Source organism: Gopherus flavomarginatus, chromosome 7 (assembly GCF_025201925.1).
Source record: "Gopherus flavomarginatus isolate rGopFla2 chromosome 7, rGopFla2.mat.asm, whole genome shotgun sequence".
NCBI lineage: Eukaryota > Metazoa > Chordata > Testudines > Testudinidae > Gopherus > Gopherus flavomarginatus.
The window spans coordinates 106,054,117-106,068,799 of NC_066623.1; the positions used below are offsets into that span (position 1 = coordinate 106,054,117).

The following is a 14,683-nucleotide window of genomic DNA, read 5'->3' on the forward strand; positions in this document are numbered from 1 at the left end:
GATAGGAGCCAGGCATCTCAAGTTGTCTTAGCTGAGTATTTTACGCCTTGCTCCTTCATAGTTGTAAATTTGGCTGTTTCCAATATTGTAAATGCTTAGGAGAAGTTTTAAAATGTACTTTTACCTCCTGTTTTCACTATTGTTTATCCATGTTTGTCCTAGGATACTAGAGAGACAAGGTGGGTGAGATTATATCTTTTTTTTTTATTGGACCAACTTCTGTGGTGAGAGCATGTCTCTTTCACCAATAGAAGTTGGTCCTATAAAAGATATTACCTCACCCACCTTGCCTCTCTTTTACTTGCTCCTGATTCTGGGTTGCAGAGGCCGTTGTTTGACAAGGGGACAAGGAAAATGAATAGTTTGAATCTGTTTCTGTAGGGCAAATGAGAGCACAGAGTGTGAGCATATGTTTTACTGAGTATGGAGAGAATCTGGTCAGGTTGCAATTGCCAGCATACAAACTTATACCTGTCCCTATGGAAATCTGCATGTTTACTATTCTCTGGAGAACTCCATTAAACACAAGTGGGCAAGAAAAATGCACTAGATATAACAAGGGAAGTAGAGTAGAGGCACATTTCAGGGTACATGGACCCCTTGTTCTAGTGGAGGAAGACTAAATTTTCTAGAAATAAAATTCCTTTTGACCGTAAGTACTGTTGACAATAATAATCTCCATGATTCAATTTACTCTTAAAAGGAAAAGATCTTTCATGTGTAACTGAAATTCCTGCCAGTTGTCAAAGCTCCAGAATTATCAAGTTGTACTCCTGAACTCCTCATCTGCTGTGGTGAGCTTTAGGCAGCATGTTCTCTCCCTCATTCCCTTCACCCACATATTTCTATAGGTGGCACTAAACAGCACATTTTCCTTCAGACAATCCACAACACAATGTAGTGAAAATGCAACAGAGGAGGGAAAACATGTGGTCAAGTGGAGCAGAGGTGGGAGGAGCAGAGACAACAAAATAAATCAAAACCAGGGAAATGCACAGAAAAGGGAAAAAGGAAGAAGCATATAACAGAGAGAGGAAAAGAATGTAATAGAGATACAGCAAATGTACCAGAGGATGGAGTGACAGGACAAGGGGGATGGAGCAGAAGGCACTGATCAATTGCAAGTGGTGGGGCTTCAGCCAAAAAAGGCCCGGGAATTACTTCAGCAGCTTTACTTTCTTGCTGACTAGAAAACACCACCTGTACTTGAAAGGGAGAAGTGACAAGTGAACTCACAGTTCTTTTCCAATCAATATGCTCATGGTTTAGGTTTGCACCGTCCAACAGTATGCTAGATCCTCATGGCTTGTCTCCTTTTGGTTGCCTTCTTCAGCCCCTTTACCCATGGATCATATTGAAAAGATGGCTGCAGAGTGCATGAAGGACCTGAATGAGGAGGAGGAGGAGGAGGAGGGTTTGGAGGAGGATACGGACCTTTTGGTATGTACTCACTGCCAGTGGAATTCCGTCTTTTATGGAGTAAACTCTGTGAGCAACAAAACCCCTCAACTTTTTAAAGGGAAATTAAGACATGGCAAAACTTGCGGCTGATTTAAACATTTTTGAATGGTCGAACGCTGTCCATATCAAGATGAGAACAGTACCTGACTACAAATGTATGTGTGAATATGGTTCTTGGAGGAGATGGGGAGAGAGGAAAATCCCAGTCCATGTGAGTTAAGGAAACATGGCTGAAATCCTTTGTTAGAAGAAGGACAGGAGGATCCAGAGGCAGATTGAGTGAACTGGCTTCTTTATTGCGGTGCTTGTTCCCCTTGACCCAATTGTCAAGTAAGCACTGAATTAGTTACAGCATGCTCTCTTTTTATTAAAGTTAGTGTGTGTCAATAACCTAGTCCCAGATTTGGACCTTAGCGTCCAAAATATGGGGGTTAGCACTGGAAAACCTCCAAGCTTAGTTACCAGCTTGGACCTGGTACTGCTGCCACCACCCAAAAAATTAGAGTGTTTTGGGGCACTCTGGTCCCCCCAAAAACCTTCCCTGGGGACCCCAAGACCCAAATCCCTTGAGCCTCACAACAAAGGGAAATAAACCTTTTCCCTTCCCCCCCTCCAGGTGTTCCTGGAGAGAGACACCGAAGTAAGCTTCGTGAATCTAAACAGAGGGATTCCACCCTCCCCGTTCCCAGCCTTGGAAAACAGAAGTACCGAGAGTTAATCTCTCTTTTCCCCCCTCACCCAGAGGGAATGCAAAGTCAGGCTAGTAAATCTAACACACACAGATTTTCCTCTGACTTCTTCCTCCCACCAATTCCCTGGTGAGTACAGACTCAATTTCCCTGAAGTTCCTCACTAAAGAAAAACTCCAACAGGTCTTAAAAGAAAGCTTTATATAAAAAAGAAAGAAAAATACATACAAATGGTCTCTCTGTATTAAGGTGACAAATACAGGGTCAATTGCTTAAAAGAAATATGAATAAACAGCCTTATTCAAAAAGAATACAATTTAAAGCACTCCAGCAACTATAGACATGTAAATACAAAAGAAAAAAAACAATAACCCTTATTGTTTTTATGATCTCTGTACTCACAACTTGGAAACAGAAGATTAGAGAGCAGGAAATAGAAATCACTCCTCATAGCTGAGAGAGAGGCAGACAGAACACAAAGAACTCAGACACAAACTTCCCTCCACCCAGAGTTGAAAAAATCCTGTTTCCTGATTGGTCCTCTGGTCAAGTGCTTCAGGTTACTTTTTTTTCAGGTGAAAGAGACATTAACCCTTAGCTATCTGTTTATGACAGTATGTAAATACCTATATTTACTGCAACACCTCTAAAATCCTTATTGAGTAATATGAACACTCATACAATAAATATAATTATCCCTGCCTCTGTTTACAGCATTAAGCGTATTCTACAGACATTTTTATTTTGAAAATACATTTCTTTACAATAATTGTATCCACTAATTCTCTTAATTAGCAGTTTGCAGGGAAGGGAGGAAGGGGCAATGACCCCAAGCTTGTTTAGGTAGCTGGGAATGGAAGGGAGGGGGGAAGCAATACTGCTCTACATGTTCCTTATGCAGCTGCAATGCTTATCAATCCTTAACAAGCAGAAGGGAAGGGGTAGCACATTATCTATCAAGCACAGAAGCAGTGCCTGCCTGTACCTCTACTCCCTAATGCCATGTCTGCTCACCAGCGGTTTCCTAGGTTTCTACTTAACCCTTACATATCCCAACATCCTTTTAGCAATCATTCTACTTATAGTTATGTCTAGGACACTTCTGCTGTGTGTGTGCAGGGCCTAATAGCCATATCCTTGAGCTAAAATGGTTTTTGTGTTTGTTAAAAGTGTGTTGTGTGTGAGTGGATTGTATGGAGGGGGCACTAAACTACACTTAGTATGATCATTAGTGAAGGGTGACTATGTGGAGGTTTGAAGTTGGGGTTTAGACAGCCTTCGAAAAGATACGATCCTTGTCTTAAGTACTGCCTGTTCTTCAGTTGTCAAATAGAGAGCTACTCAACAAAAGGGTTATGTAAGAGACCTTAGCCTGTATGTTGAGCTGTGAGCTCCCCAGGAATTGCCTTCGTATTGTGCCTGAACATTTCCACTCCTGGCCAGAACCAGAGTATATGAAGTCAGCTGCAAAACAAATTAAAATTAGGTAAGGCAGGAGAAGTTTAGGGACATCAAAGACTATTTGAGGTTTAACTAGTTTCTAGAGCCAGGAGGTACGTACTTTCTCCAGACCAGCTCTTGCACCCCTGTTGATTATCACTTGCCAGTGTCCCGTGGAGATGTGTTATTCTTGACACAAACTGGCAGGTAATCTACGCTGAAACATTACCTTGGGCAAAAGGCTTCAGGATGTGAATCATTCTTTTCACTGTGGCAGTGGGGAAGTGCTTTAGTTCCTGCAGCATCTGTTCACGTGGTACTGAAAGCAGAGCATGCTTTACAGTAACCACCTCACTGATTCTTGCTCTAGGCAGAGTTGCAGGAAGTTCTGGGCAAGCAAGACGAGACCGAAAGTGGTGAGGATGAAACCGTAGCGATGGAGGTGCCAGCAGCTCCACCAGTAATACAGCAGCAATGTGAACTGCAGGCAGAGGTAAGAAAGAGATGTGTGTTTGACTTGGAGTTCCACTGAATCATTCTCACTGTGCAGTTTATAAGATGACAAGCTCACTTTATATTCTGGCTTATTTTGTACCTCTGTTTGTTTCCTGGTGGAAGCTGACACTATATTGATTTAGTTAGATTTCCTCTTGCATTGTTCTTCGGGTGAATTTGGTGTTTGTGAAAACGAGGAACTAATACCGCCAGACAGAGTCAAACATAATATACGTTGTAAGCTCTTCTGGCAAGGATTTTGTCTTGCTGCCTGTAAATCTCTTAGCACATCCATGGTGTTATATAAATAATAGTAATGTGTGCAGACTTCTTTTGTACAGCTTACAGCTCTGCTATTGCTCCTTAATTCCCTTTTATAGTGTTCTTGTTATGAATCTAGAAACGCCACACAGTTCTGCTATGCTACACTACACATAACAGTAGTAATACCTAGTTCTTATATAGTGCTTTTTCAGTACACCTCAAAGTGCTTTGCAGTGGAGGTCAGTATGATTATCATTTTACAGGTGGCACAGAAAGGGGAAATGACTTGCCCAAGATCACCCAGCAGGCCAAGGCAAAGCTAGGAATGGCATCCATGTCTCCTGAGTCTCAGTTGAGGGCTCTATCCACTAGACCATACTGCCTCCCTCACATGACCTATAATATCCTATAATCAAATAAGCAGCAAGATGGCAACTGCTCGCAGGAGAGGGGCACACAGCCACCCCTGTAGCCTGTTCCACAGGTCAGAGGAGCACCAACCTGAGTCCAAGGGGTTCTGTTTGTTTTCCCACCCTACCTGGACCCGACACTCCATAGTTGGGTCCGTTGGGTTCGGGTCAGATTGCAGAGCTCTACTGTACACCACGCACAGAAACCTCAGTCCTGATTTCCAGCATTCCAGTTATCTAGCATCCCAGTGTTTTTTGCCCCTGTGCCCCACACCCAACCTTTTATCAGTGCACCTGAATCCTAACCTGCAGTAGCCACTGCTGTTTTAATCCTGAGGCCTCTCCTAAGCAGGCTGTCAGTGGTGCTGAGTTATGTAGAATTTCAGAATCTGTTTACTATTGAATTTGTCTATGCAGGCAGGTTCTTTGTTCAGTTGTTGCTTTTCTTCTGTTCTCATACAATACAGATTTCAGGACTTCCATGCATTGTGCACGTTAATAAATGGGGCAGGAGTAGGTCTGTGTACAAATAATGGCAATAATTACATCAGGAGCCAGCTGACAGGTCAATTTGACAACCACAGTGCTTATAAGTAGTGGATGGTAACTGGTTGTTTCTGTTGCTTGTTTCACTGTGCAAGTCCCAAACTGCAGACTTTCCCACTTACAAGGGGAGGTGGGAAGAGATCTTGTATTGAAGCCAATTTTTGAGAATCCTCGAAAGATGTAAAGTTAAGATGGTGAAGAAAACAAACATTCGCACCTCAAAATAACACCCAGCCCTCCTGGGCACATGATGTCTGAGAGGCATCACTGTTCTCCTTCATCTAGTCCTAACCACCCAGTCTCTGGTAACCCTGTGGCTGTAAGTTTCCTAAACTACTCCACCCAATTCTCTCTATTGCTCCTTTGATAGGAAGCCCAGAGATGGATCCAGGAAAATTAGTGCTGTACAAGTGCCCTTCTGTTTCAGAGAAAATTTTCCATTTCCTACTGTCTTGATTCCTGAGCCCAGTCTGTGCGTGTGTGTTATTTTGTACAGAAAGGATATGCTTACTTTTCAGTGGTAAGGTGAAGCATGTGTAATTTGGGAAAATTAAATAATGTGCCTTACTCCTCGTCCCGCCTCCCCACCCCCCCCCCTTTTCTTTGAGATCACATCTCCTGCTGTTTCCAGTGAATTGCAGCGGACGATAGAGGACAGAATCGCTAACTATAAGGCAGCAATCTCTAATGCAAAGGAGGCAGACGAGAGTGGCAAAGTGCGACGGTATGAAAGAGGCCTCAAGGTATGTTGGATTCATTACACGAAGGATTGGGAGGGACTTTCAGTGGAAGAAGACAGTCCTTGTTAAATGTAGGATAGAATTGATTCAGAAATATTACTTGGTGCTTTCTGGGTTTTCCGACTGCAAATTTTGTGTGCCGGAGAGACTAAGGAGACTGTGCCATGTGTTCTTTGAGTTCTAATTTGAAGCGGTCCTGTCAAATAGATTAGGCTTAAAATGTAGGTCTTGTATAAACATGATTTTCAAGGGTCAGTGGAAATGTTTCTATTCACCTTTCTTTATTTGAAATCCAAGGGAAAAGTATTTAAACAATCCCCTGCAGTGTTTGTAATCTCACATTGTAAGATTTTGCTAGGGCATATGAGAGTCAGGAACTGAGCTGCACTATAAACAAGGAAACTGATGAGTATATCTTCATATTCCAAGATGACTGCAAACAGTAATTCAACACTATAAATAGTAAAAGCAGCAAAGAGTCCTGTGGCATCTTATAGACTAACAGACGTTTTGGAGCATGAGCTTTCGTGGGTGAATACCCACTTCGTCAGATGCATACCACAGGACTCTTTGCTGCTTTTACAGATCCAGACTAACACAGCTACCCCTCTGATATTTGACACTATAAATAGTAGACATTAAATCTGATTCTAAAAATCCTTCCAGTTCTGATGTGGTGCTACCACAGAGTAATTAATTTTTGTTTGAAAATTGGGGGATAAATTCAGTAGTGAAATAAGCAGGTCATGCATGATACATGTTTGGACTAATTCACATCCAATGTGTGTACGTGGTAAAGTGGTGTCCCAAATTTGGCATTCAGTAGATGTGCAGACTGAAGGTAACTTACATGCCATTTTCTGACCAACTTGTGTCACTGCTGAATTTGGCCCTCTGACTTCTATGAGGGTCACACCCACTTGTGCTAGATCTGAATTTGGCTTGTGTTTATTAAAGTAACAGTGTGAACCCTTTGAATAAATTATTGTAACTTCCCTAGCACATGTAGCTGTTTATTTTTTTAAAACTTCCTTTCCCAGGTACCAACCTTCGACTTGCTTTGCTAAATTGCTCGTTTGCATTGAGGGAAGGAATCCCTCTGAGTGCCTCAGCTGCACTTAGTAATGAAAATGGGAACAGTCTCTCCCCCAATATGGCTATTGTAGATTGCAGTAAGAACAGTTTCATCTGGTTTTGCCTCTTCTCAGCCAAACAGTGGCATTTGCTGTTTGAGTCTGCTGTGGCAGGTGATTCTTGCTTTGCAAGAGGAGTTTGTTGTGAGTTCCCTGGTTCTTTGCCTTCTGCTCCACCATGTCTCATATTCCAACTAGCTCTAGGTTTTGTTCCAAAGCTTTAGAGATCAGTGCTTCCCAGTGCGGGAAGAACCTTATATCTTCTTAAATGTTAAATGGCTTGGTGTACATAAGGGGTCAAGAGAGAGCCAGACTTGGAAGAGGAAATGTGCAGACTGGAAGAGCTCTATGTCCTGTCCAATTCATTCTAGCCTTGGAGGTAATGTACATGCAGTCATTCCCTAAGGGAAAAACCCAAAAGCCTGCTTTATCCAATCTAGAAACTTACTGTCTTACTGAGGTTTCATATTTTGTTGTTGTTTTTCCAATGTGGGAAGTTTCCACAAAGCCTGCCACCAGCCTGTGAGATCCCAGTGTCACAGTTAAGAATAGAGTAGAACTCCCTTCACAGTCCAAAGCTGTTCCTTGATTGTCCGAAAGACTGGCTTCTGAGCATCATGTACACAAGAATAGCACAAGCGTATAGGGACAAAAAGGCACAAAATGAGTTACACCTAGCAAGACAAATACACAGTGTGACCTGTAGGTGCCTAGAGTATCCCACACTGAAAATGCCAAGGTCAGGACAGGCTGCAAATGGAGAGCAGATTCTCCCAAAATTGGTGGTTAACACTGAAGTTAGACTCACCAGCCTGTGCACTTGATTCCCCACACTGGTTATCAAGAAGCTGAAAAAGAAATAACACAGCCCCCTTTACTGCATTCCCGTTCTCCGGTTACCAGTTAGCACACAGATCCTATAAGGTGAGAAGTTGCTTAAAACTCTTCTCACTATACAAAAATGTTCTTTTGATCCCCAAAGAGCCAGCCACATCACCAGATCAATATTAGTTTGGATCTTACCCAAAATATCATGCTGTCAGCGTATCTTTTAATATCTAAAACTAAAGGTTTATTAGACAAGAGAAGAACAAGATGAGAGTCATTAAATTGTCAAACTGTCAGATACATACAACTTCAGAATCCATATATCAGGTTCTCAGCAGCACTGGTGAGTTTGTTGGCATGTGAAATCCCTCTGGAATACATCCAAAGCTTGGATGGGTTGTTCAATCCTTTGTTCAAAGCTTTAGTTTGTAATTAAGTTACTCCAGAGGTGGGAAGCAGCATTGAAGACAAAATGGAGATGAGGCAGCTCCCTTTTATGTCCTTTGCCATGTGGCTTGTACATCCTTTGTTCCAAACACAAGCTCAGCACATGGCATGGAAAAGCCTTGGAACCCCCTGTCCATAGGCATATCCCTACATGTCCTGCTAACTCATAGGTGTAACCGTTGCCTTCTCTCAATGGGTTCATTGTATAGCTGATAGCCTTTGGTAGGCCGTCAAGCAGGCTAGATAGTACTGATGCCAATCTGTCTGGTGATGTCACCCAGAAACACAGCACAAAGTTTGAGATACAGATTATAGCTCACATATTTATAATTCATAGTACAAAGATGATACATACGTACAAGCATGATTATTATATTTAGCAAATCATAACTTTTCCACTGATACATGGCATATTTTGTAAGATTTATAGCAATTTTATAATTAGGGTCCTACCAAATTCATGGCCATGAAAAACGTGTCATGGACTGTGAAATCTGGTCTCCCCCCGTGAAATCTTGTCTTTTGTGTGCTTTTATCCTATACTATACAGTTTTTATGGGGAAGACCCGTATTTCTCAAATTGGGGGTTGCAAGGTTATTTTAGGGGGGTCACAGTATTGCCACCCTTACTTCTGCGCTACCTTCAGAACTGGGTGGCCGGAAATTGGCAGCTGCTGACTTGAGGGCCCAGATCAGCAGGCAGCAGTACAGAAGTAAGTGTAGCAATACCATACTCTACCATCCTTACTTCTGTGCTGCTGGTGGTGAAGGGTCTTCCTTCAGAGCTGGGCTTCCGTCCAGCAGCCGCCACTCTCCAGCTGTCCAGCTCTGAAGGCAGTGCCACTGCCAGAAGCAGTGCTGAAGTAAGGGTAGCAGTACCACAACCCACCTTGCAATAATCTTGTGCCCCCGCCCCCAACACACACAACTCCTTTTTGGATCAGGACACCTACAATTACAGCACTGTGAAATTGACCAAAATGGACTGAGAATTTGGTAGGGCCCTATTTATAATATTTGTATCAGTAATATTACAAATGATTACTCATATTCCATACAGTGTCATGCAAAGCAATAAGGTGACATTCTATAAATGATATTAGAAGCAAGAGAAAGACAAAGGAAAATGTAGGTTCTCTGCTTGGTGGGGAAGCAGTGCTCATAACTGGTGGCATCAAGAAGGCTGAGGTGTTGAAGCAAAATAGGCATTAAGTCTTCACTAAAAAGATAAATGGTGACCAGGTACTCAACACAATAGTAAGAAGAGAGAAGGAATGCAAGCCAAAACTGGGAAGGAACAGGCTAAAGAATATTTAGATAAGTTAAGAGGTATTCAAGTCTGCAAGTCTGATGATATTATCCTAGGGTACTTAAGGAGCTACCTGAAGCAATCTTAGAACCATTAGCACTTTGAGAACTCATGGAGGATGGGTGAGGTCCCAAAGGACTGGAAAAGGGCAAACACAGTACCTATCTTTGGCTTTGGCTACAGTGGCGCTTTACAGCGCTGCAACTTTCTCGCTCAGGAGTGTGAAAAAAAACGTCCCCCTGAGTGCTGCAAGATACAGCGCTGTAAAGCATCAGTGAAAACAGTGCGCTGCAAGCTAAACCCAATCAGGATGTGGAGTACATGCAGCGCTGGGAGAGCTCTCTCCCAGAGCTGGCGCTGCGACCACACTCGCACTTCAAAGCGCTGCTGCTGCAGGGGAACAAAGATGGCCCAGGGAATTAAAGACCAATCTGCCAGACTTCAGCCCCTGGAAAGATACTGGAACAAATTATTAAACAATCATGTTGTAAGCACCTGAATGAACAAAGAACAAATCATGCAAAACCAACCTAATTTCCTCCTTTGACATGGTTACTGGGCTAATGGATAGGAGGGAGACAGTAGATGTAATACATCTTGATTTTAATTAGGCAGTTTTGACACAGTTCCACATGACTTCCTCATAAACTCAAGCAATGCAGTCTATATTAAATTACTATAAGGTGGGTGAGCAACTGGTTGAAAGACTGTACTCAAAGAGTAGTTATCTATAGTTCACTGTTGAACTGGCAGAGTGTATCTAGTGGGGTCGTCAGGGGTCAGTCCTAGATCTGGTACTATTCAATACTTTCATTAATGACTTGGTAATGGAGTGGAGAGTATGCTTATAAAATTTGAAAATGACATAAAGCTGGGAGCAGCTGCATGTGCTTTGGAGGACAGGATTAGAATTCAAAACTATCTTGACATTGGAGAATGGATTGAAATCAGGAAGATGAAATTCAATAAAGATAAGTGTAAAGTACTTTAATTAGGAAGGAAAAAATCAAATGCAAAACTGAATAACTGGCTACATGGTAGTATTGCTGAAAAGAAAATTATACTGGGTCACAAACTGAATATCAGTCAGCAATGTGGTGCAGTTGCAAAAAAAAAAAAGCTAATTTTGGGGGGTATATTAACACTGATAAGGCCTTTGTTCTGTGTTCAGTTTTGGATGCAACACTTTAGGAAGGATGTAGACATATTGGAGAGAGTCCAGAGGAAAGCTACAAAAATGATAAAAGGTTTAGAAAAGCTGGCCTATGAGGAAAGGTTAAAAAAACTGGGCACGTTTAGTCTTGAGAAAAGAAGACTATGGGGAGACCTGATAAGTCTTCAGATGTGTTTAGGGCTGTTATGAAGAGGACTAAGATCAGTTGTTCTCGATGTCCACTGAATGTAGGAGAAGTAGTAATGGGCTTAAGGAGATTTAGGTTAGATACACCTCTACCTCGATATAACACAAATTCGGATCTAACACGGTAAAGCAGCTCTCAGGGCGGGGTCTGCGTGCTCCGGCGGATCAAAGAAGTTCGATATAACGTGGTTTCACCTATAAGATGGTAAGTTTTTTTTGTCTCCTGAGGACAGAGTTTTATTTCGGGGTAGAGGTGTATTAGGAAAAACTTTCTAACTGTAGGATAGTGAAGCACTGGAATAGGCTTTCAAGGGAGGTTGTGAATCCCCTTCATTGGAGATTGTTTAAGAAAGGTTAAACACCCGTCATTTATGGTCTGGGTTTACTTGGTCTTGTGCCAGCTAGGGGCTGGACTCCATGACTTTTCAAGGTCCCTTCCAGCCCTACATTTCTATGGTTCTATGCTGGCATTTCTCTCCTATTCCACTGCATATGTTGATCTCACAGCACTCAAGTCTTTTCTGGGCCTGCAGCAGCAGTGGTGGGTGAGACTGTCTGGATAGATTTGAACCCAGATCTCCCACAGAGCTGGCCCATAATAGTTATGGCGTGATGACTAGTTTTCTAAAAATACAAATTCCAGCCTTGTCATTGTTTGGGTTTTTTAATGTCTTGTTACCATTTTAGCCAGTGTAGAAGGTAAATGCATGTTTTGCTGTGAAGTCCATGTTACTTTTTTGGCTTTGTTGCCTAATCTAGGTGTTAAGTAGCCCCTGTAACGGGGATAATGTTTGGTGTTGGGATAAAGAATTGAACTGAAATTGAGCTTTGTTTCTTAGCAAGGAGACTATGTAGTTCATGAGTTTGGAAATAGGAGCCAGGGGCCTTTCACCTCTCAAAAGCTGGTTCAAATCCAGTTCTGGCTGTTACCATCTGATGGCTGCCTGGGCCACCTGAAATGAGTTTGGTGATTGCATTCCAGATCTGCTGGACAGAGATCTGCACTTGCACCAAGATACCACACTGAAGGCTATGTTTAAAATATACCTTGTCTTACTACAAAAACTAGTTCCACAGTTGACACTGAATGGCTCACTTTTTGGAAGTCTGAGTCACAAAAGATTGATTGGGCCATAGAGACTGACATGTCTTCTCACTCCTAGAGGTAGGATCCTCTACCATCATGTATGTTGTGATACATTGACAGGGTAGAATGGAGGAAGCTTGTATTACTTGCTCTATAGAGAAAAATAGTTGCTGTGTGCTGCTGTGTCAATCTGGCATCTTTCACCAGGACTAAGACTCGCATGTGACCAAAAAAATAGGAGGAGGAAATACTAATGGGCAGAGATATCTAGTAGCTCTCCAAAAAGAATGACGTGTGTGGTTCCTGTTATAAATAAGAATATGAGTTTGCTGAGTTGTGGTTATTTTACACAAGTTGTGTATCTGATGGAAATGCCAGTACCTGTTGACTTCACTCCTCAATTTTTGCTAGACACTGGAAACCATGCTGGCTGCAATGAAGAAGGGCAAAAAGATCAATGGGGAAGAAATGCCACCCCCTGTAGCATCAGGGAGAAGCTCTGCTAATATGACTAAAGCCACAGGAGCTGTGCCAGAGAGTTTAGATGATCCAACCAAAGTAATACCCAAGGAGAAAGTGGAATCCTCTGCAGACCATGAGCTACAGCCTGTCAATGATATGAAGTTGTCTCCGGGGCCAGCCTCTTTAGAATGTCATGCTGCTGCTACTTCTGTCCTGGAAATGGGTACCACGTTACAAGATGGTAGGTAATTTCAACATGTCAGCCTTCCTTGGAGCACACATCTTCCCAGACAGGTTATGATTCAATAATACATTTCGCTTCTATAGCACCTTTTGCTTGAGCATATCAAAGTACTTTACAAATAGGATACTGAGGCACAGAGTTCATGACTTGCTCAGGGTCACTTAATTGAGTCAGTTGCAGTCAGGAATAGAACTTGCGAGTACTGGCTCCCAGACTTCACTCTTAAGATGTGCTATAGGCACAGGGTGAAGACTTCCTAAAGGTTCCTTCCTCTACTGAGGTGTCTGTTCATGTCTCTCATTATGGTCTCTCTGCCTCAGTTCCTCAGTCAATAAATTATGGTAATGCTTCCCTGCCTTGCAGAGGAGCTGTGAGGCAAAATTCACTGTTTGTAAAGAACTTTGTGATCTTAATGAAAGGCACTGTGGAATTGCACAGTGGTGGTTTGTTGTTGTTGCTGGAATTGCCTTGGTTGGCAGGGCTTTTGGGGATGCCCCTGGTTAAAGAAGCCACTGTACATAATGTGGATGTGTGAGTCAAAGCAATAAGGAAATAATGGATCTGTGGATGTATGAGAATGTCAAAGGATGCAGATATCAGGTGCTTGTGTAAATCTTGATTTCATTCTTATGTAGATTCCCTTAGCACGAGCACACGAACACTACTGGTTACAAGACAGAAAGAGTATAAATTAGCAGCTCTGAAAGCCAAACAGCAAGGAGATCTGGAGAAGGCAAAAGAATATATGAAGACTGGCAAGGTATGCTATTCACAAACCAAGCTTCTGTGTTAGGAGTCTGAATCCTGGCAGATGCTCCCTGTGCTCACGTGGGTGCTCCAAATGATCACAAGTGGTTTCTGAACATACAAGAATAAGTCTCCTTTGGCTTTGTTTTTCTGTTTGTTTTAGAAATTTACAATGGTCTTAGAAGCACTAGACAGTGGACAGCTGGTAGACCTCCAGGATATGCCCCCAGCTCCACAAGGTAAGAGCAGAAGAATTTGTTAGATGGAGACTTCTTTTAAGCCTCCTGTTATCTAGTAACAAATGGGCATAGTGAACTGAAGGGCCAGCGCCCATTTTAAAGTCACTCTCTTGAACCATCTGGGTTAGAAATGAATGCTGAGAATCCCCACTTCCCAATGGTTTAAGGCAGTGGTTTTTGGACTCCATATTGTGGACCAAAGATTCTCTTGTGGACATCTTCCCTCCTAGTCCTGATTCCACACATTCCCTGCATCATCTCCAGTTCATGGCTATATGAAATAGCATTACTGGGATAAGATGAAGGAGTCAAGGTGGTCCTGAGCTTGCTCTAGTGCAGTGGGTGTAGCTACATAATTATACCTCCACCATTTTGTATGTCTTTCACACACCCACTCCATGCTGGGAAATAGGAATTTACATTTCTTAGAACTGAATCTCTCCTTTTTACCTCCAACCTTCTTCATCTCTTGTCTTTCCTTAAATCTGTCCAGTTCACTTTGTGGTTTGGTTCTCTCAATTCTGGATGTCTTCAATTCTGGTGTCATAAGTTTTATTCGCATTAAATAAAGATGCAAAGCACCACAGGGATGCAGAGAGGCTTTTGAGCATTTTTGTTTTTAAAAGCCTGTAGACATCTGAATGGTTTTGACTAGCCTACACATCAATCCTTGCAGGATAACACGTTTTTTCCATTGTGACAGAAGCTGCTCCACAAACTAAAGTAATAGAAACACCGATTGAAGTGACAGGTTGTAAGAGTGCCTTTCCTTTTAAAACGTC

At 42.3% G+C, this 14,683-nt stretch overlaps 1 protein-coding gene across 1 annotated transcript in view; it reads left to right on the forward strand.

The window, feature by feature from the left end:
• The window catches only part of CC2D1B (coiled-coil and C2 domain containing 1B), a 66,755-nt gene that overhangs the window by 13,070 nt on the left and 39,002 nt on the right, over positions 1 to 14,683 (forward strand). The window contains exons 3-8 of the mRNA XM_050961663.1: positions 1,334 to 1,440; positions 3,961 to 4,083; positions 5,914 to 6,048; positions 12,621 to 12,912; positions 13,551 to 13,675; positions 13,826 to 13,901. Of these exons, the coding sequence (XP_050817620.1) occupies positions 1,334 to 1,440; positions 3,961 to 4,083; positions 5,914 to 6,048; positions 12,621 to 12,912; positions 13,551 to 13,675; positions 13,826 to 13,901 (858 nt within the window). The remainder of the gene's footprint in view (positions 1 to 1,333; positions 1,441 to 3,960; positions 4,084 to 5,913; positions 6,049 to 12,620; positions 12,913 to 13,550; positions 13,676 to 13,825; positions 13,902 to 14,683) is intronic.